The sequence below is a fragment of the Ixodes scapularis genome, unplaced genomic scaffold (genome assembly GCF_016920785.2).
Source record: "Ixodes scapularis isolate PalLabHiFi unplaced genomic scaffold, ASM1692078v2 PGA_scaffold2__306_contigs__length_199485367, whole genome shotgun sequence".
In the NCBI taxonomy this organism is placed as follows: domain Eukaryota; kingdom Metazoa; phylum Arthropoda; class Arachnida; order Ixodida; family Ixodidae; genus Ixodes; species Ixodes scapularis.
In genome coordinates, this window is record NW_024609857.1 from 58,446,160 (window position 1) to 58,468,035 (window position 21,876).

At 44.9% G+C, this 21,876-nt stretch overlaps 1 protein-coding gene across 6 annotated transcripts in view; it reads left to right on the top strand.

The window, feature by feature from the left end:
- LOC8037970 (serrate RNA effector molecule homolog) overlaps positions 1-21,876 on the top strand; it is a 44,774-nt gene that overhangs the window by 22,482 nt on the left and 416 nt on the right. For 4 of the 6 annotated variants that reach the window (XM_042291882.1, XM_042291881.1, XM_042291884.1 and 1 more), the window contains 9 exons: positions 1,694-1,905; positions 6,417-6,557; positions 7,066-7,287; positions 8,149-8,331; positions 9,520-9,673; positions 12,934-13,042; positions 14,388-14,541; positions 17,446-17,670; positions 18,552-18,615. In XM_042291882.1, coding sequence (XP_042147816.1) covers positions 1,694-1,905; positions 6,417-6,557; positions 7,066-7,287; positions 8,149-8,331; positions 9,520-9,673; positions 12,934-13,042; positions 14,388-14,541; positions 17,446-17,670; positions 18,552-18,615 — 1,464 coding nt within the window. Of the gene's footprint in view, positions 1-1,693; positions 1,906-6,416; positions 6,558-7,065; positions 7,288-8,148; positions 8,332-9,519; positions 9,674-12,933; positions 13,043-14,387; positions 14,542-17,445; positions 17,671-18,551; positions 18,616-20,711; positions 21,055-21,876 lie in introns of those variants that run through there. The other 2 variants (XM_042291885.1, XM_042291886.1) reach the window with 1 other exon arrangement.

Consider the following 21,876-nt stretch of genomic DNA (forward strand, 5'->3'; position numbering starts at 1 on the left):
GAGCGGCGGCGTTGCGGCGGACCGGTTTTGAGCGGTGTCGCCTGTTTTCCATTGGAGGATACAAATCCAGGAGACGGCACCACAACGAACTCTCGATTTTTGGTATTTCAAAAAGAAGGGCCGTAGTGCGTTCGCAATTGCGTTAAAAAACATGTTTTAGGATTGCCGTAATTAAATGTTATAGAGATGTCGCCTACAAAGCTTCTAAATTTCATGATTCTTGACGTCACCGATCAAAAGAAGCGAGGAGGCGAGAGGCGGGAAAATCAAACGCCAAAAATAAAAAGGCGCGCGCGCGCAAGAAAATTTTTTTTCGCGATGCGGTTTTTTTGCGTGTCTATCACTGTTGCAGTCATAGACACGTTGCATCGTTGCATCGTTTTAGACAATAAAAATAAATACGACCTTTGGGGTGTCAGTGCCCCTTTAAGATATACTAACATACTGTCTACAGTGTTACTATGGTTTGAACTGGGCCGGTCTTTGAATGGCCCTGCAATAGTCTCCCAAAGTATTTTCTTTTTCACAGAAAGCGCTTGGATGCCATGTTAAGATGCCACTCGTTTATTAAGGAGTTTTAGAACGGCACACCCGATTTCGACGTCCATTACGGATGATGCTTGTGGCGGACATTAGCAAATATGTGCGAGTTTGAGAACAGCGCTTCCCTGTTGCAACCCAAAATGCAATCTCTTCGCACTTGCAGCGCCATCAAGATATAGTCAAAACCTATTGTGCATGCGAAATGCTGTAAGTAAAAAGAAGGGGTTTTGCAACATCGTTCTGTGACGTCCAAGCTGGTCTAATCTGTATTAGCCCATGACCAACCGAGCCAAGGCAATCCAATATGTCCCGCGACGAGTCCGAGCTCCCGCGCTGCTTTTAAGAAATATTGTGGACACCCAAAACCCAAAATGCTGTTTGAGTTCAGCACAGGTGCAGTAGTAGCCCTTGGGTGTGCAGAGTGCTTGGGTACGTGAAAACTTTATAATAATACTTTACTATGATAGGGTTGCATTTTTTCTTAAAAAAACAAAAAAACAAGGTAAAACCAAAACTAGTGAATCATATGAAGGGACATGACGTGATGAAGTTCAGCCATAATATAGGATATTTCATGCCTCGTGATTACATGCAAACAGTTTTCTTAATTGAGTTCGATTTGTGTTTTGGTGCTCATAAAATTTTTTTTTATACTTGCACTTTTAGTGGAGATGATATGCTTCATACTGCTCAGAACTTCGAAAATATAGCCGAGTTCTATGTTGGTTGTCATTGCATGGGGCCAAGGAAAAATGAAGAGAGCCAGCCCCAGTCTGTGGTTTTCTAACGAAAAAGAAAAGAAACAAACTTGAAGCACCAAAAATAAATTTTTCTTACCATATTTTGTAAAACGAATTATATAAACCTGCATAAATTTTGTCGGAGTGTTTGAAGGCTCTCTTCCCTTCCTTCACTATCCATCCCCACAGTTGGCCAACATGCAAACTCTATCTTCTGCCCTGCACAAGGTTGAATTTGTATGCTGGCATTTTGAGTGATGACTGTTGTGTCCGACCTGCAATTTCGCCCTCTTTTCGACGTTCACATCGAGTCTGCATTTTTCTTATTCGTCGTTTCACGACTGCCACGGGCAGTGGACCATCTCTGTCGTTCTTGTTTCTCCTAACCGACCGGGCCCACGTGTTCGCAGCCCGTCCGGATTCGACGGAGGCGAAGGAGAAGGTGGAAGGGGAGGAGGAGGAGGACAAGGAGGCCAAGGCGGACAAGAAGGAGGGCAAGGGAGAGGAAGGGGAGGAGAAGAAAGGGGAGGACAGCAAGGGACGCCCCAGGCCCCTGCACAGGACCTGCTCCATCTTCCTGCGCAACTTGGCACCCACCATCACCAAACTGGAGGTGGAGGCGGTGAGTGGCCGCCACCTGTCCTCCATCGGGTTTGCCCACTTTCGTTGGGGGGAGGAATTGGAGCAAGGCGGGGGAAAGTGGTGAAAGAGGGCGTAGAGTTGGGTTGGTTGATATCACAGCGTGTCCCCCATAAAGATTTTGGAGTTTTTTTTTTCATTGCTGATCGCTCATTCCCCACCCAAATGTAGCGCTAGCGGTCCGAAACCAGATGTCGAAGATTCAGTACTAACTGTTATCTTATTCAAAAGTTAGAAGTGATTTGCTGAAAGATGCAATAGGAAAATGGGACCCATTTTCACCCTGTTTTGGCAACTGGTGCCATAGAGCTCTATGTATTTGAGACCTTCGTCGGCTACCATTTTCCCATTGAAACTTTCAGAAAATCACTTATAACTAGGGTTCTGTGTTTTCGGTATATTCCGGTAAACCCCAATACTAATAGACCCCCGAAACGGTTTTCGAGGAATTGGGGAAAACTGAATAATTACCAAATTGAAGCTGCCCTTAAATAAAAAAAAATCCTTGGGCTTAATAAAAAAAAAAATTATCTGTAGCATTTTTTTTTTTTTTTGTGAACATGAACACAGTTTGTATTAGCTGTCCTTGAAGGTGCTTCTTTCTCGGGGTACAATGCCCCTTGCCCCGTCTCCTCTTCTCGGTATCAAGATGTTGTTCAATGAACACAGATTTTTTTCGTGGCACTGAAAATAAACACCGCAAAACACCGATTTCAGAAAAAAATAATAGGTCTTGAAAAAGCATTTACAAATTTGAAGAAAAACACTGTATATTTTCACGAATACAACAGAACCACGAATATAATGCAAAAGCAAGTTTGATGCCTTCAAAAAAAAGTATTACTATTATAACGTAAGCCGAGGCTGCATAAATTTACCGCACCTGGGAGCATGGCAGAAGTGAAAAGGCAATGGAAATTTAAGAAATAGTATCAGTTTTTGACTGCACTCATCCTCAGTGCTCAGGTCCTTCCATTTGCGATCCACTTGGCAACTTCACAGGTATGCATCAGCACGGCGCTGCTTGCCTGGTAGTTCCTTTTTCGTAGGTGCCTGGGCAGCCCACAATCCAAGCAAGGCACCAAGCAGAAGCACCAACACACAAACACCAACACACAAACACCAGACCCATCTGGAGCAGAAACTAAAATATGCTCAGGCAGAGAAAAGACTAAAAAGTCAAATTTGGGGGTTTTATGTGCCAAACCAAAGATGACCATCTGGCACGCCTCAGCGGAGGACTGGGGATTAATTTCGACCACCTGGGTATCTTTTGTTGTGCAACCGAAAGCCCCAGAGCAAGGAGCTCGCGCTTATAGCCTTTCCTGCGGTACAACATAAGGTGAAACAGAGTATAGTGCCCGCATTCCCGTATGGCGCTGCAGCATTTCTGGGGCGTGCTTTTGGGTGCTTTTTACAAACACAAAAGCGATAATAATGCTTTTTATGTTTTCTATTTCTTCTTTCACGTGCTTTTGAATAAAATACTGCTTAGTGCTGAAACTTTGCCGTCTGTTTCGAACCGCTAGTGCTACATTTGGGCGGAGAATGAGCGTTTGGTGACACATAGTCTATTTTTGCAGTGAAAAAAGCCCTCTAAACGTTTTTGGGGGACACCATATACATAGAAATAAAACCACACGAAAGACGAGGACTACATGAGATTTCTTTTAAAAGGGTACTTGAAACAATGGAAGCCGCATTTAAGGCGTTGATTACTTGAACAAACTCGTGCCGTGAAGGACAAAGCACCAACACCCGTATTCACCAGGCGCGAGTAGCACCTGTTTAACGACTGACTAGTGACGTCATCGACTAAAATGATCACGTGGCGAGCGATGGTCGTTGCTAAGTGAGCGCTTGGTATTCACCGGTTGTGTTTAGGGCCTAGTCGCCCCGCGCGACTAAGAAGTCGACTAACAAATCTTAGTCATGTGGTAGGGCCAGTTTAGCGGGTTACCAGCGGCTCAGCGCCATGGCCGACTCGTATCACCGCGGACCGCCAGTGCTAACGAAGCACTTACTGTCTCGGAACGCTGGAAGACACATCTAGAAAGAATTGGAGGAGCAAAAACTGTGTAAATAGCCGTGTTCAGCGGTCAGAGATACCGCTAAAGAGATGTTAGCAGGGCGCTGGACGACGAGAAAAAACACATTTACGGGCGCTTCCATATTTGTTTATGTCGCTGGCAATGTGGCTTCCGGGTTTCTCCCTGGCGTTGTTTTTACATTTTAATTTGTAAAACTCTGTCTCGGACAATATGTCTCTCATTGTAACTTTCTTTTCCTGATAAACATTTAAAGTTTAGTTTTTATACAATAAAATAGCCATTTACGCAGTGGCGTTTAAGTATGCATATGCGTGACCTATCTTTTTATGTCACTTCTGCTTGTTAGTTGTGACTAGATAGTCACCCGCCCGCTTAGCGCTCGTGGATACAACAGAACTAGTCGATACTTAGTCGCCGATTTTTCTCTCTTAGTTTGCGACTACTTAGATGCGATACTAACTTTAAAACAGTGCTAGTTAGTCACGACTGGTGAATACAGCTGCAAGTGTCATTGCTTAAATTGCATAATTGGAGAGCCTTAGCTGAACTTTGAACTGCAGAATGCAAGAACTGGAAAGCATTAGTTACGATGCTGAAGTCAGTGTGGGAACACTGCTTCAGAAGAATACCATATTTACTCGCATAATTAATGCACCCCCCACAACGGGTACCAATATTTGGACTTTTTTTTTTCCCTCGCGTAATAAAAGCACCTCCAATTTTCGAAAAAATAGTCAGAGTGCAGGCGAGCTGGTGTAAGTTGAACATGATCCCAGTTCCGGCTGGTAGCAGTGTATAGTATTGTTTCTTTGGACTGAGTGATTTGTTAGAGGGAACGCACCTTTGAAGGTCAAACCCTTTCTTTGTGTTCAGTAGTGTTTTCACCTACGTTCGCCGGGTAGCGGTGGTTAGGCTAGAATGTGTCCCTTTGTGTGAGTGTCCCACAGCCAAGGTCAAGGGAGATAAGAGAAGGTTTACCGAAGTGTCATTGTCCTCTTGTCATGTTTTTTTTTTTTGTTTTTTTTATAGAGTATATAAAGCGTGTTTGAAATAAACTTTGCAGCTGAGTTTGAGACGTTGCCTCCTCTTTTACTACCTTCTGTTGTGTTCTCTTCCTGCCGCAGTCTCAGGTTTACAATCATGTCCAATTTTCGGTTCCGCAAGTCTCGAATTGCATCCAACTTAGCTAGCCACCAAGCTCACCAGCCAATTTTCTTTTGCCGCCAAGTCAAGCCAAGCCAAGCCACTCTCGTAAAGGCTGCAAGTGCCTAGTTGCAGAAGTGATCAACCGTGAAACCGAGCGACGCGCAGATTTGATGAAGCTTGGGTCGAGGAATTGTTCAGCCCTGGACACTCTTCGCCTATTTGCACGAAGTGTTTGGATGCAAAAATTTTACCCTGCGTAACCAAGGTGTCTAGCGACCAGGAAAACCGGAAATTGTTAGGGGAATTTTAATTGCCGGGAAAAATCAGAAAATTGTGAGGGGTATTGTCAAAAAGTGAGCCCAGTGAGAAAAAATGAGCTGGAAATGCCATCGAGTGCCCTGAGCAAAGGCTTGAAGACTTGAGGGCAGAAAAATAGGCAATAAATTCTGCTTAGAGCGGAGTGCGAGCTCTGCTCACCCAATGTAGAGTGTGCTACCTGATGCAAAAGGAACAGCCGACAAATCCAGTCCAAGCCTTGGATTGGATTGGATTAGACTGAGGGCACGACACTGAGCTACCTACTAAATTTAGTGACCAATGGGAAAGCTGCAGACCCCAATCCAATCCAAGCCGTAAGCCGAAAGTATCCAAAAGTGTGCATCTCACGGCCATGCTCTCATTCGGTTATTGACGTGTGGTTGAGCGTCGTGTTTTCATCATATTTCCGGGAGTGGCCTCTTCACGGACCATGTCGGCGGCAAGAAAGTGTTTGTTTAATCCGGACTGGATGAACCTGAATAGTATTTTGGAATGTGCTAGTTGGATTAAGCCTGTGCAAAATGATCCTGACAGTGCCCAATGCTCAATGCCTTGTGTTGTAATTATCTTGTATATTTAACCGCCTCTACAGTGGTCAAAGAATTTTGCCTGAAATTCTCAGGGAAAACCTGGAAAAGTCAGGGAATTCCAAAATATTAATTTGCTAGATACCCTGGTAATGAACGCACCCCCCAAATATGTGCCAATTTTTCGGGAAAAAAAGTGTGTTCGTTATGCGAGTAAATACGGTAGTCATTGTCGTGAAATAAATTGTCCACCAAGTTCTTTTGCTTTTAAAATTCAAAGCTTTTGGAGTTTTTAAAAAGTACTATTTGAATATCTGTAAAAAGCTCAAACTTTTCTCTTGAAAAAGTTCAGGACGTGGTTTTAGGAAGCAACGTTGGGCGTTTTACTAACATCTTGACAGAAAGAAGCATGGGTGGTGGTGGAGCTTATTGCACCGTGCTCTCGGTTGCAGATGTGCAAGCGGTACCCCGGTTTCCTGCGTGTGGCCATCGCAGACCCCCAGGCAGAGCGGCGCTTCTTTAGGCGGGGGTGGGTCACCTTTGAGCGCACGGTCAACATCAAGGAGATCTGCTGGAACCTCAACAACATACGGGTGAGGGTCTCGCATTCGTAATAGTACACGTGCGCATAATAATCACGTAGACATGCACATGCTGGTAATTCCAAAACAAGTTTACTCTTTATTTCTTCTATTAGAACTGATGGAGGTTAACTTGCGGGAAAAGCAGCAAGTTTTGAGGTTAACTTGCGGGAAAAGCTGCAAGTTTTGTATTGATATATTGCTCGCTCGTCTAATTCCAAAACATACAGTCTAAGGGGACCTACAGATCAACCAGTTTTGAGATTTTTGGTATGTTCTGCTTGACCTACTGCTTCACGTTTGAAATTAAGTTTCTTCTGCTTAGCCATTTTGACTGATAGTTGTAGGTGAAGGCCCCTATTTCGGCTGGCTTAAGATTTTGGCACGATTGTGCGGGTATATTTATGACTGTGCTAGCATGACAGGTTTCCCTGTTAGGATGAGTTGCACTTGCACAAATGTAGGCAGTTTGTGGTCACAGGTCACGCAATGTTTTTCCGTTTTTCTCTCCCGGCTGCAGCTCCGTGACTGTGAGCTGGGGGCCATTGTGAACCGTGACTTGAGCCGACGGATCCGGTCGGTGAACGGGATAGCGTCGCATAAGCAGGTGGTGCGGTCGGACATCAAGCTGGCGGCCCGCATCGTGCACAACCTGGACGAGCAGCGGGGACTCTGGTCACCCGGTGATGCGGAGGCCGGCCAGGGCAAGGGCGCCGGAAAGGAGCAGCAGCCTACTGCCGACGTGAGTGGCTCCTTTGCGGGCTTGTGGGATTCATTGCGGCTCTGACTATGCTGGACAATGCTTCGCGAATATCTGGAGACTGTCGTAGCGAAATTGGGGAATGCAAATGCAAGCTGAGACCCTCAAGTCACGATTAATGAAGGTTCGTTGCTTTCAGGTTTGGTTACCCGGCCATGGGTTGATTCTTGGCAGAGTCAAACAAATTGATTGACCGTAAAATTCCGAGAAAATGCTTGCCCCCGAGAGATCGCCTATCCCGTTTTTTTGGGCTGAATATTCATAATGTAAAGCTTGTGAAACACTGCTCCCCCCCTTCCCAGCAGATATCGATAACGCTATGTCCGACGGGAATCACATCAACTACACGATCTGCGGAATCGGTACATGTGACGAGTGTGTTTGCCGTGGGCTCCCTCGTGTTTATCGCACCATGCCAGTTCGTAGTGAGTCCCCGCGCTTTTGTCCGCAATCTGTATGGGCGATATTGGTTCACTTCACCACTTGAGTTTGTAGCAGGGCTTCGCATGGTTTATCGCACTGCGAAGCGTGAATGTGCTTCGTCCACATTCTGTGGTATCCGTTCCCGTGACAAGGAAGTTCATAGCGAATTCCTGCCTACTTATTGCATTGTGGAATGTGAATTTGCAGTGTCTGCAGAGTTCGTAATAATGCCTCCTCCCTCCTCCGTGCTTATCTTCATTTTTTGATAAAATTTTGCTTTTGCATTCCCAAACATTGCTTACACCATATTTTTCACCATTTATCTCTTCATTTTGGATGGGCCTTCTTTTGGGACTTTACGGTAGTCTATAACCTTGCAGTTATGTTTTTTGACATTTTTGGTCTTGCATCTCCTTACAGAGCTTTGGCGTGTCCTCAAAAAACCCACTGTTGAAGAACATCACGGACTATCTGATTGAAGAGGCATCTGCAGAGGAGGAAGAACTGCTGGGTGGCCCCGCAGACAGAGAGGAAGGCGCCGAGGCAGAAGACTCCACGGCCACCGGTGGTACCAATCTCGAAAAGGATGATGCACTCATCAAGGTTAGGGCCCCCCTCTCAATTCTTGGCTTGCATTCTACCGTAAAATACCACAGAAGCGCCCACTTTGTTCTAGCACCCATTATTAACATTTCCCAAACTTGGAAATTCTGCATCTTGTACATTAAAGGGATGCTGAACCGAAATTTGGATTTCACAAAATAAGGCCGCAGAAGCGTTGAAAGGGACGCTACAAACTTTAAAACATCACTCATAAATTGATATCTCAAACGGATGTCCGCATTTCTGGAAAAGAAGGGCGCAATCAAGTGGGGAATGTGACGTCACGATTCCCCTGGAGCAGTTAAGAATCGGGGGAAGCAGCCTCACTTCTCTCCTCCTCACTTTGGTTCATCTGCTAGAGGGGAAGAGGTGAAGGGGAGAGGGAGTGAAAATTGGTGATGCGAGATGTCTCATCAGCGTTGTTCAATCGTGCGCTTCTTTTCCAAAAATACGCCATCCGTTAGAGATATCGCTGTATCAGTGATGTTTTGGGGTTTTGCAGCGTCCCGCCAATTAATTGCTCCAGCCTTGTTTTGTGAGCTCCAAATTTTGGTTCAGCATTTCTTGAAGCGCCCGATTTGACCGGACAAGCACCCGTGTCTAGATTAACCGTTTTCAGTAAAAGTCATTATGGAGGTTCTTGTAAAACAAGCCGAGATTTATTTCTTGAGCTACTAGCGGCTTGTGGTGCAGCGGAAATCACAGGTTATTCTAGCCAACTGTGAGGTTGTCTATGTCCTAAAAAGCCGTCTCGCTTTACATCACGTGTCTGCATGCACAGGGGTTGGATGCTAGATCTGTATTCAACTGCATTCTTCTCTCGTATTAACACTGCATAGTTTTAAGCTCCCCCCCCCCCCCCCCCATTATTTTATGGGACTTGCGAGAGAAGGAATACTACACATCGTTTGTACAATAGGCTCATTTGATGTACCTAAAGGTGGCGTGCACTAGCTGCGCTCAGTGCATGTCACCTTCTTCGATTTAGAAGCGCACCCTATCCTAAAATAGTACCGGACGTACACTGCCCTGTGCTCTTCTGCACTGGCGTAGATGGTTGAGATAAATCGAATGGGCCCAGTGTCTACAAAGAGTGTTAATGTTGCTGGTGGCTCCTGTTGGGCAGTCATGACGTTGGACCGAAACCTCTTGGGAGACACGTCGTCCGTTGTTTGTGTCCCTGCCCAGGTGCTTGACCGGCTGCTGCTTTACCTGCGGGTGGTGCACTCTGTGGACTACTACAACCAGAGCGAGTATGCCAGCGAGGACGAGATGCCCAACCGGTGCGGCATCATGCACGCCCGGGGATCCCCGCCCTCTAGCAAGGTTACCCCGCAGGAAGGTAAGGGCGTCGCCTTCCTTGCTCTAAATGCTATCTCAGTGAGTTAGCAGCTTACAGTCGCCATTATCGTTCCTAATATGAGTTTCGTGAAAGAGGTTGTCCACGGTCGAACATTTGCATACACTTCTCTACGCTTGGATGCCAAAGTCCTTCCACACTCCTTCAAGGCATTTACTGTCCTGTCAGAACTAAGGAATTTACATATTTGTTGATTTTAATATCTTCAAAAAGGTATTGTGTCCAATGGCTCTGGCCAATCAAAGTTTTCTTTAGAAATTTTGCATCTCAAGTTTTGTATTTTAGTTCATTATTGAAAAGCTTCAATCTCTGTTGTAATCAAAACACCTTTACAACGAACATCTTTTTTACGAACATGCATGTTTAATGAAGTAAACTGAAGTTCCATTCCATTTCGCATAGCCTCAGTGTGTTGGCATACAAGGTGTCTTTTTTAAGCTTAAGAGAAAGTCGTGAAAGCTACACTTATGCGCTTTGTGCAGGTGAGTTACACGGCCAGCAGTGGTGTAGCCAGGAATTTTTTTTTGGTGATACCTTTGGCGCACTACTACGTTTCCTACGTGCTCGAGGTATTTATAAATATTATTGATTTAGTGGTTTTGGATGATGCTCAGCAAGTTTCTAATTGTAGCCATATGTCTATTTTCACTAACTAAAAGGTTAATTTAGTAATTTTAGTAAATTAGTTCACTGATTGTTACGATTTGACCCCTATACTATATCCCTTTGGCCATATAACTCACCTGCACAAACCGCATGTGCTTAGCTTTCACGGCTTATTGAAACAAATCCGTTAACCTTACAAAAAAAAAAAAAAAAACAGTATAAGCTTCACTACATCCAGCATTCATGCTTGAGAAACAGAAATAACTATGAAGCTAAATGATATTAAAGTCGACCTGCAATGCAACCACAGCTGATCCAAGTTACTAAGGATTTCACAGCAGTAGGGATCTTCTAAGGCAATAGTACCGCATTCTCTCCATGTTTTCCAAATGTTCCATATCTCTGATATCTTATATTTAGCTCTTGCGCATCCTTAGTGGCCAGCTTTCGTTTAAACTCGCAGGCAGTTTCGGGGCGTTCAAGCATCACACTGAACATCATTCGAGATAAGCAATAAACAGATATGTGGCACCTACTTTGATATTACCTAACCAATCTCGTTTAAAAGAAGCCAGCAACCTTTATCTTTGGAGTCGTATAATGCATAGAATGCAGCGTTGAAGGAGCAGTCCTGTAAATTAGCTTTGAAGACATTGAATGGTTGTTTCAGGAAGTGCAGAACATTGTTTATTCATTTCCTGCTGGGAAATTGACGTCACAGTTTCAAGTCTCGGCATCACTCAATAGTCTGACGTCTCGTTACGTCAATTTCCTTTCTAAATTTAGTGGGGAAACGTACGGACAAACGTCAAACCTTTAGTTAATAAGGGATGACTGAACTGTATTTGGCACCATTCTTTCATAACCCCTTAACTGTTTTTAGTCTTTTTTTTTTTTTTTTTACAGCAGAGCTGTTAAAAACTAGGTTCCCCACAGTCGTGTCTGGTACCAAAGAAATGTGGACACAAACCTCTGAACAGCCACTGCCATCTATAAGCGACGGCGGCAACCAGTTTCGTTGCTGCTGTCGCTCATAGATGGCGGTAACCTTTCCAGCTATCATAGAAGTTGGGGGAGTTGGTGGGAATTCATTGTAGGAAACAGCGCAAAAAATAGACAAGGTCGAAGAAGAAACGCATGCTACGAGCGCAGCGCATGAGACATGTGTTTCTTCTTTGTCCTCGTCTGTTGTGTGCGCTGTTTCCTACGCTTTTATCAGTTTCGGTTTGGACTCGCGATGGGTCGGGCGTATACCTGTTCTTCGGAGAAAGAAGACCGGGTGTGCAAGGAGCGGCGACGTATGCAGCAGCGCAAATGGGTCCGCAACCGCCACGTGCATCGAGCGCTTCAGATTTTTTTGCAAAAAAAAAGCACAACGCTCGCCTGGAAAGCCACTGCAGAGAACAGAAGCTACAGCTCCGCTGCTCTTATTATTCCACCAGAGTGGAAGGGCCGAAAGTTTCTTTTATTTCTAACTTTCGTCCGTTTAATTGTGGTCTTAAAAATAAAATTTGCTGCTTTTAAAATTAAGTTTCTACCCACAAACGGAATGGCAGAAAAATTTTAAAAAGGTTGGTGCCGCCATCTGTTGGAAGAGCCACAAACAAGCCTGGGTCATCCAAAAAAGGGTTGAGCGCGTGAACCGAGCAAAGCAGACGAGCGACACTCGTCTTGAATTGTTTGGGGATGGCTCCACATCGAAGAGCTAGGCTCCTCCGAAACAGTTAAGGGGTGAAAACAAAGCATACATAGTGCAGATGTGCCACTACATGGCGGTCCCACTTCGGTTTTGCACGCCGTTACTGGTTCGTACAGCTAAGTTGCGCGAGTCTCGTGGAGTTTGCTATGGACATTTGAGTACACTACACTATCCGATTACGACGGTTGATTTCGCATCTTTTATGGGTATAATGGTGGTTCATTAACAATTTGTTCACAGTTTTAGTCGGCAGTGTTTCTACCGGTGTGGGAACTTTAGTGCGAGACTCGATAATTCAGACCGACTGTCGTGTTTGACGTTCATTTACTGCGCATGCAGACTCGAGGCTCGGGAAATACCGAAGCATCGTCGAGGGTAGGAAGCTAATGCTGGAGGTGGGACTACTGAAACCCCTTCTAGCCATTTTCATCCTGTCGACGGCAGTAGGGGATCTGTTGTATGTGGTATGCTTTGAAATACGTGCCCAAGCAATGGCGGATAGGCAAGGGTTCGCACTTTTCAAAAGTGTCTATTCACTCTTTCTCGCGAGAGTTGAAACGTGGTGGCACCAGTGTGCAAAAAGCCCCCAACTACTTCCGGTTCTGAACTAGACGGTGGGTTTTGCAGTATTTGCCAAATCAAATATGCACGCTATATTCTGGAAATGGCCACTTGTAGCAGTATCAGACTTTTTTCACTCTTATGATGAAAGGATGATCGGTAAAAAAATGGGAAATATGCGTCAACCAGATATGTGCCGAGGCTACCCAATAGATGGCGCCATTGAGTTTGTTGCCAAACAAAAAAAGGCGAATTGTGTGTGCAACGTCCTGCTCTGAAGGGGCGCTTTCCCCTTAGCACATATCACGCGCTCGTCACCTTTTGCCATTTACCGATGCTCTCCCTTGACTAATTCTTCATTTTTGGGTCGTTGCAGTGTCGGACTACATCAACCATTTCGAGACCAAAATCAGCTCGTTCCTGCAGCCGACGACCAAGCTTACGGACGACGAGGCCGGCCGGCTGGGGAGAAAGGACCCCGAGGCGTATCCTTGCATCGCTTTATATCTGGGCCGCTGCCGTCGCATAGTCTGATTTCGGCAAAGTTTGTCGTGGTTACGATGTAGGGCTACTGAATGAGCTACACTTCCGAGCAATGACACTTTAGCCGTCTCGGTACTTAAAATCATTGTGTTCGTATCGAGCGTGTTGGTAAAGTGTACGAAATAACAGAAAGAATAAAGCCTAGGGAGGACGAAACACAGACGAGTATGTTCTTTCAACTCGCAACAAAGTTTATTTGCGGTCACCCGTTCCCTTGCGCATTCTTAGAGAAAAGGAGAAGAGGCCTGAGGGAGCACTTCTGAGAGGTCGCCGATCCCAGTGTGGATTTGGGGCACCCGATCGCAGCACATCGTTGCACATCCTGAGGATGTGCGCCTAGCTTCATGAAATGCGCATTCTCGGGCGCCATCCTGAGAGATTCGGAAGGGAAGTAATCTAATCATTTTCAATGAAAAACTCCGGCGTCAATGTCTCTCTTCCCTCGCTAGCCCTCTCAGATAGAGAGATGAATTTTTTGTGCCTGAGCTTTCCGGGGTGACTAGACGACCTTGCTGAGTGGCCCATCCCCAGCGGGTCGACGCACCCCTCCCCCCTTCCTTCTGACTTCCCCTCTCTGCCTCTGCCTTTTCCCCCTTTCCCTAAGAGTGCGTGGGGGAACGGGCGATCACACTCCATGGAATAAACTTTGTTGTGAGTTGAAAGAATGTATTCGTCTGGGGGTGTGTCGTCCTCTCTACATTTTGTTTTATCCAGTATTACTATCATTGTTGTCGATTATCCAAAGCCTTATCTGAAATCCCTGGAAAGGCCTTTCCGTCTTCCGGAAATGTCAAAACAATCTGCGAAAGAGCAAAACGATATGACCTGAGCCTCTTGGCATCGTATTTAAAGCTCCGAAAGTTTAATTTTCGAGTCGTAAATCCCGAACAACTGCACACGAAGTCCTTTACTGCCCGCGAAGTTCGTTCTTGCTCCCACAGCATCTACCATGTGTCGTTGAACGGAGCGAGAGAGAAAGAGGGCGGCGCAGTTGCTCGTGTGCCCTTGCCCACTGTTTTTTCGTCATCTGCTACAACCGACTCCGTACCGGACGGCACGACACATTTTGCAGGGGGTCTATTGCACCCGCTCTGCACCAAGCACCAAAATGGTGACACCCGCAGGATAATCTGGGAATGAAGTGCCGACACTCTAAGCATACCTTGTTTAGTAGAGGCTCTAGTGTGAACCTCTTGCAGTACTTGACTCTTTCCTTCCCTGTGTAATGGGTTTGGAACCCTTGTGTGCGGAGCGTGCGGTGTCGTCCTTGACTCAGACGTCCTCCAGCGAGGTGGAGAAGTTTGTGGCTGCAAACACCCAGGAGCTGGCGAAGGACAAGTGGCTCTGTCCCCTCTCGGGCAAGAAGTTCAAGGGCCCTGAGTTTGTGCGCAAGCACATCTTTAACAAGCATGCCGAGAAAGTGGATGAAGTGCGCAAGGAGGTCAGTGGTATTTCGCAGCATCCGGGGTGGTGGGGAACTCGACGTGGGCAGACACGTTCACCTGTCAAGGTTTGTTACAGTTTCACTGGAGGATAGAATTTAAGTTTGTGTTCTAAATGTTGGAGGCAAGTGTTTCTAGCACCCTAATATGCTAACGTTTGGAATCGATCTGCCCTAAAAGTTCCTGTATAGGCTCCCTACGGGAGCCAGAGTTGCGCGTTCATCCTTGTAGCGCCGTCTTTCCTGCATGGCATGTTGATCCCGCTCCTCACATGACTGAATTCGGCGAATAGTGGCGCTGCACGTTCGAGGCGTGCGGAGCGCTCGAAAGCAGGGGAACGCATGTCTTCTGGGCTATGGCTCAGATGTGGACTTCATTTTTGTGTTTTTTGGTTTTGTGCAGTGAGAACTCTATTGTGAGTTTCTGAAAGAAATATTTACCAGATAACCTTCTGACTAGGAGTCTTTAACCTTTTAAAGGGCTAGTGCAATAATTTTAATGTTGAAAGAATGGGCAGTTTGCATTTTTTATATTGTTTATCCAAGCCTAAGTGACCAAAAACATGGCAACTTTCTTTGAGAAACTGCTCTTCCGCTGTGTGATCGCGAAGCAAGAAATGAATTCTTTGCCGATCTACAGCCACGTGTGGCGGTTATGGGAGCTACAGTGACAGCGTCTCTGGGGGATACGCAGAAGTCAACAAAACCTGTCCCCCTCGGCTGCTACACTCGCCGTCAGCCCCGTGGCGAACCGTCTTTTGTGTCGATCGCTCGCCTCGACCTTCAGCGATGCTAACCCTTTAAAAGTCTACAATTGTGGAGGAAGCGGCTGGGGTCTCTAAAGAGAGAACTCAAGGGGAAACCACGTGATCCCCCAGAGTATGTCACTTGAAAGGCGACATGGAGAGTTGAGAGGCACTTTGACCTTTGATTTGTTTCATTTTTAAAAAAATAAAATCTAGTGCTTAGAAGAAAATACGGTTTTCTCTTCTTCATTCTATAGGTGACGCAGATTAATTTCCGCAGTTGATCGATCAAAGTCGGAAAATAATTGCACCGCCCCTATAACCTTCACTTATAAGTTCACAAACCTTCGTAGCATTTACTACACATTTCCGAGGGCACTTATTAAGGACATAAAGATTTGTACGAACAAGTCATTATTTATCTCTAGAGGTCAGCTCTTTCTCCTGATTGTGAAGTGATGGGTACTACTAGGACAAGTGTTTTTCTGTTTTCTTTCATTTTTTTTTAATACCAACAAACATTTAAGGTTGGGCAATTCCGCTCATTTCTGAAGATATTAGGATAATGAGTGATTTTGTATTAAAAAGCCCTACTAAAAGACACCACGTTATTTGCTTCTCGAAAAATGGGATATATATTTTTAAATATAATTTTAAACACAAGCGTAAATCAAAACCGAAACTTCGGCTCCGTCCGGCAACATTGACCTCGGGCCGCCAAGAACATGGCCATCACGTGGTACGAGATGTCACGTGATTCTCTACGTAACGACGGGCGGGATTGGGGCGGGCGTGCGCCAGGCGCAAGTGTCATCTGCACCCTTCGCCACGTTTTGGTGTCTACGACATTCGACAACGTCTGCGCACATAGTGTCCGTAGTGTGGATGAAACTGTGAGATGACAATAATCACAAACGGCGAGACGACGACGGTGGTTGTGACGACCCACGCGGGAGACGGCGGTAACAGCGGAACCACGGAGGGTTGGCCGTACGGCTCCCAAAAGGCGCACTGCACAGGCACGTTACGCCAATCACGTGGACATTGCTGAGCTCAGAGAGGAAACGTTGCTGACATCATCCTCTACGCTCGCACAGAGAAGTAAAAACAAGCAAAAGGGGGCAATGGTGATGACGTTTAGCTCATTGTTGGCTTCGCCCACACCATAGTTTTGACTGCACTTTTGGTTGCGCCTGAATTCGCCCACTAGAGTCAGCCGATTTCGGCAACTTGGCGAGTTGCAAACTCTGCCGGACCGTTTAATAAACATTTAGACAGAACTGTGTCGTAATATTTGATGTGTGGTTTTCCTAGGCGATACTGAAGAGTACTGCATTGTTTTTTCAAAACCAAAAACGAAGCAGTTAGTCATTTTGTGATTTGAAGGGACCCTGACAGTGTATTTATATATTCAATTTATATTTATTATTCAATATTTATTTATTTATTCAATTTACCAGCAGAGAAAATAAGAACTAAATTAGCTAGTTCGGCTGGATCTTTTTTTTTTATTAAAGAAGCATATTTATCGTCCATATACTATTGTTTGTTATCGTGAAGTTCTACATATGAAATGTCATTGATGGTCATAATCAAATAAAAAACACATTTTTTTTATCTGAATTGAGAGTGGCAATTTTATTACAGCCTTTTGAAACTTGAATGAAACATCAATTTGGATGTTCAGAAATATTTTATTCCAACAATATTTCAGTGGGATCTACCAGTTGATTTACCTTTGTTCCTGTACCTAAAATAACCAATCGCAGCAGTTCATCCTGTTCTTCCTTCATAAGCATATTTTTGCTGTGTCTGGTGTTTCTATTCAAAACAAAACAGCCAGTTCCGTGTTTGGGCGAGTCAAGCCTGCAGTGCAATTGATGCACACAAGTGGGTAGTGAAAGAGACATTGCCTCGTAATCGGGCAGGCCAAAACGTGAATCTTAACGTAATATTCACGGTGGTGTGAATGAAAATAATGTGTGCTTATGCCCCAAAAATTCATTTTGCTGCTCCAAAATTGACTTTTGGCTGCTTCATAGGGTGCTCCAAAATGACTCGGACCAATCACGTCACTGTTACTGTATCGGTTCACATTGCCTTTGAGGGCACCATTGCTGATCCTTCCAATCAATCCCTGTGTTTGTACGCAATGCAGGTTGAGTACTTCAACAACTACCTTGTGGACCCCAAGCGTCCTACCTTGTGGACCCCAAGCGTCCCCAGCTGCCTGAGCACCCGGCCAATCGGGGTGGTCCCCCAGGAGGGGGAAGGGGGGGACCAGACGGCCACGTCATGGGGGGAGGGGCCCCCTTCCACGGTGGAGGGTTCCACCCGCCACCCCCCTTCGGCTTTGGCAGGGGCCACGGCCCCGGATTCCCAGGTGGGCACCCTCAATGCCGATTGTCCCGCTTCCTCCCTCGCTGGACCTTGTCCTGGCCACCGCCCCAGGGGCATGCAGAACTGTCTTGAAGTCTGGAGACCTCCAAATAATCTTTATGAAGTGTTTTTCTCAATATGTGGGAGAAACTGATTGTGGCTCTTGGTTTTTGTGGATAACCTGATGACCCTTTTTTTATTTTTTTAAATTAGTAGTTTTTAACGAGGAGATAAGGAGTTAAATGCTTTCTGAGACTGCACAAAACATACCGAAATAAATGCCTTTCGTACTACAGGCCTATCCACATTTCCAAGGCAGAAAATTCTGGCAACAGCAAACATAAAAAATACAAAAACATCAATGCACATTGTTGTATTCTTTTTTTTTTTTGCTGTTGCCAGAATTTTCTTTTCTGGCAATGGGGATTGGCCTGTAGTATGAAAGGCATCTATTTGGGTATGTGTTTGTGCCGTGCCGGAGATTATTTAACTCCTTGTCTTTGCGAGTATGGGACCCACTGGGATAAGTAGGTGAATTGGCCGAGGCATGGGACCTTGCGTGGGGCACATTCAAAGGAATGGCTGTCGTTGAAATTAGCACCGCAGTTGAAGTGCAGGCTGTCGAGCAGCAAGACAAAGACGAAAAGAACAAAAGTTGTCCGGTGTCTGAAACGTGTCAGCACCAAAATTGCAACATACAACAAAGACCTGTCACAAATGCTGTCTGCAATTTACGCTTGACGTCATACGAGTGCCACTTTCAGGCTGTCACATTTGACAAATGGAATTTCGTTGCTAGCTGCTGGTCCTTTTTCTTCCTTCATATTATTTTTTACTTTTAGTTTGTTTCCTTCATTTACATGACATGCTTTTGACTTGCGACAGGTTTTGGTGGACGGAACTTTCCCGACGTCTACCGCTCTGGCTTCAAGCGGAACAACTATGGACGGTCAGTGCTATTAGCCTTTCTAGCTCTGCCAAGTTTAAACGATTCTTTCGCTAAGGCGCTGAGACAACATACTTTCTTGCGGTATAGCTAAAAGGTCTTATACTTTTTACATTGTTGAAGGGACCATTGAAGTGATTCAGGCTGGGGTTTGGTCATTGACTCTCGATCAGTGTTGCTAGGAATTTTGGCCATTCGCTAAGTTCTAGGCTTGTTAGCTCTCTCGACATGCCCTACTCTAAAAGCTAACCAGCAGTTGGAAACACCCTGAGTAAGCTAAGTGCAAGGGTGACGCTTGTATGTCCATTGTGAATTATCTTGTTTCTGAAAGTTTGTGTACAAAAAGGCTATTTCCCTCTGCTACAGCAGGAGTAAAAAGAAAAGACGAGTCCTTTTTGACCTTGCTGGAGGGTTTGGAGGTTTATCTTTCAGTTCAGTGTTTCCTCAGGCTAGGTACAACTTCAGCTTAGCTGAACGATGAACTGATATAGTAGCATAAGCCAAACAATTGCCCCTTTCTCCATGGTTCGTGTAATCAGATTTAGGGAAGTTTCCGAGCTTGCAAGCTGTTTGGGTTTAAAACAATGAAAGACGTTTACAATTCCCTGTAATGCCGAATTAGAGCGCAGTTCTTGAGGAGGAGGAGGAGGGGAAGGTACGGAGAGGGAGGCTATGCCCGTCCTCCTTCCTCCCATTTAAGGGAAATTTTTTCCACTTAGTTTGGCGGGGAAATTTTCCCGCTAAATTTAGCAGGGAATTTTTTCCGCTAAATTTAGCATGGAATTTAGCAAAAAAAAATTTTCTCGCTAAATTAAGGGGGAATTTTTTCCGCTAAATATAGAGGGGAAATTTTTTCCGCTAAACTTAGGGGGGAATTTTTTCGCTAAATTTAGGGGGAAATTTTCCCGCTAAATATAACGGGGAATTTTTCCCGCTAAATTTAGCGAGGAAATTTTCCCACTAAATTTAACGGGGAACTTTTTTTGCTTGCGGGGAAAATTTTTCGCTAAATTCAGCGGGGAATTTTTTTCGCTAAATTTAGCGGGGAAATGCACCGCGCAATTGCACCAACGCCGCTCAAGCCGGAAACGGGCAGCAGCTGCGCTCTAAAAAGTGTGCTGAATAATCCGGGTCATCACTTCTGTCTCCCGAAGCGAATGGATGACCACCTCCGTCTGGTGCAGTATGTCATATTCTGAGGGATGTCTTGTATGGGATATTGAAACAAACAAAAGGAGAATTACATCTTTATGAGAGAAATTGTTTTTGTTTTTTTTTTTTTCGTTTTTTTTTCTTGGCATTTTTTGTTACATTTATCTAGGGGAGGTCCTCTTGTTCTCCTTTCTAACTACAAGTCTTCCTTTAGCACTTTGGTTAAAGTATGGTATCTAGTGTTACAGACATGCTGCCTAAACTTGTTTCAAGGTCCACTTTATGAAGTACTGAGTATGACACTATTAGCACAAGCATGTGATTACCAGCTCTTCCAGTTTTTATTTTGTAGCTGAATAGCTAGTGTCGAAACTACCAATACTCATGTAGTGCAGTTCACTTAATTTGCGTTTGTCTCGACAAGGGTAGTAAAATATGGTATTTGACACTAATCGTAGGCATAAAGTCTGAAACAGCAGCAGTGTCATGCTCGAGCTAATCGCATTGTTCAGCATACATCTCGATGTAGCTAAAGTTTGCCTAACCCTTGAAAAAGTTGAAGGTGGCAATTACTTTACAATAACATTTTTAGAAATGGTGATCTTAACCAGCTTTATTCTCACTTGGTCCTTTGGTTGATGCAGGTGCAACAAAGAATATTTTTAGTTCTTTGCACATTTTGGATTTGAATAACCTATCATGTCGTTTTTTCTTGGCATATTCTAGGGGATTGTTTTCTTTATTTGACAGGGACTGGAAAGTTTTTTTAGTCTAAAGTTTAAAAGGTTGATTTAGGTTTGAAAAACATCCTGTGATTGCACATTTGTAGTTTGAAGCAGCTGCTCTTCTGAGCAGAGTTGATGCTAGCTAACATCGCCCAGAAAGTAAGTGACAATAGAAAGAAGGAAGAGGAAGAAAAAAAAATCTCTTCGGTCTTTTTCTTTCAGCTTCCGCTCAGACCCCCGGGAAGTGATCGGATATCACGATCTTGATGAACCGCAGGACTTGGAACTTTTTTAGAGGAAAGAAAGACAAACGAGGGACAATAGGGAATTCTCATGCAAATTTTTACTTACCATGTCTGCCGGTTCATCGGTAAATACAGCACCTCGGGAGGCGGCTCTGTCTTTTTAAATGCTTTGTGATTTGCTTTTACGGTTGCTCTGTATGTGTGCGTGTGTATGGGCCGCCTCCCACCGCTTGCAACGGCCAATCGTGCTCGGCCGTCCATCGTCGTAACCACCTTGTGTCAATAAAAAGAAAGGAGCATGTTCCTTCCCCTCGATTCCACACACACGCTGCTCTGTCCTTCCGTCGGCAGTACCACGCTTCTCTTCTCTCTCAACTCCTTTGACGTGCGTGGTCGGCACTGTGTCGCAAGACACGATTCTGGTTCACCTTCCCCTTCTTTTGCTTCTTCGAAGAGAACTGGCAGCAGCTGTCCATACCTTCCGTCACCCCTGTCACACAGGCAGCCCTTGTGAAGTAAATGTGAGGGTTTTGGTGTCACTGATATGGCCACTAAAGTGATGCTTTTAAATAAACTTTGTTTTTGTTTGATTTTAACGGAAAAGAAACCGGGATGATATGGCCACTCTTGCAGATGATACCACCGCCACTGTGTCATACACGAGTGAAATAAGTGGGGTTGGGCTTGGTGTTTAGGTACAAATTGGATAGGTGCACCAACCAAACGCATGACCTTTCATTGCCGTTACCTTGAGTGAAACATTTGTCTAGAGAAAAGAAAGTATAGTTCGTTCTCGCGGTACTGGCCTTCAGAGTACCTACCACGAAGTAGTTGTGACCATGCTTCAGTTAACGTCTTTGAAAATTAAGTCAGCGTTTTATTGTATGTATTTCACAACACAGTTTAGTGTCTTCAAATGTAATTCCCCATAACCTTTTTTTTTTCAATTATTATTATTAGCTAGAAACATTTCTTGCGTCTGGAGATTGCTGTTTTAACTTTTCAGGTTTTGGGGCTTAGAATACGTGCTTAGAGGGTCTGGGAAACAAGCAGGCTCAGCTTAGAACATTTTGATTTTAGTGCCTGAATCTCAATTGCCATTTCATTTTGTGACTTGTGGGCTAAGGTACCTCTGAGCTGCC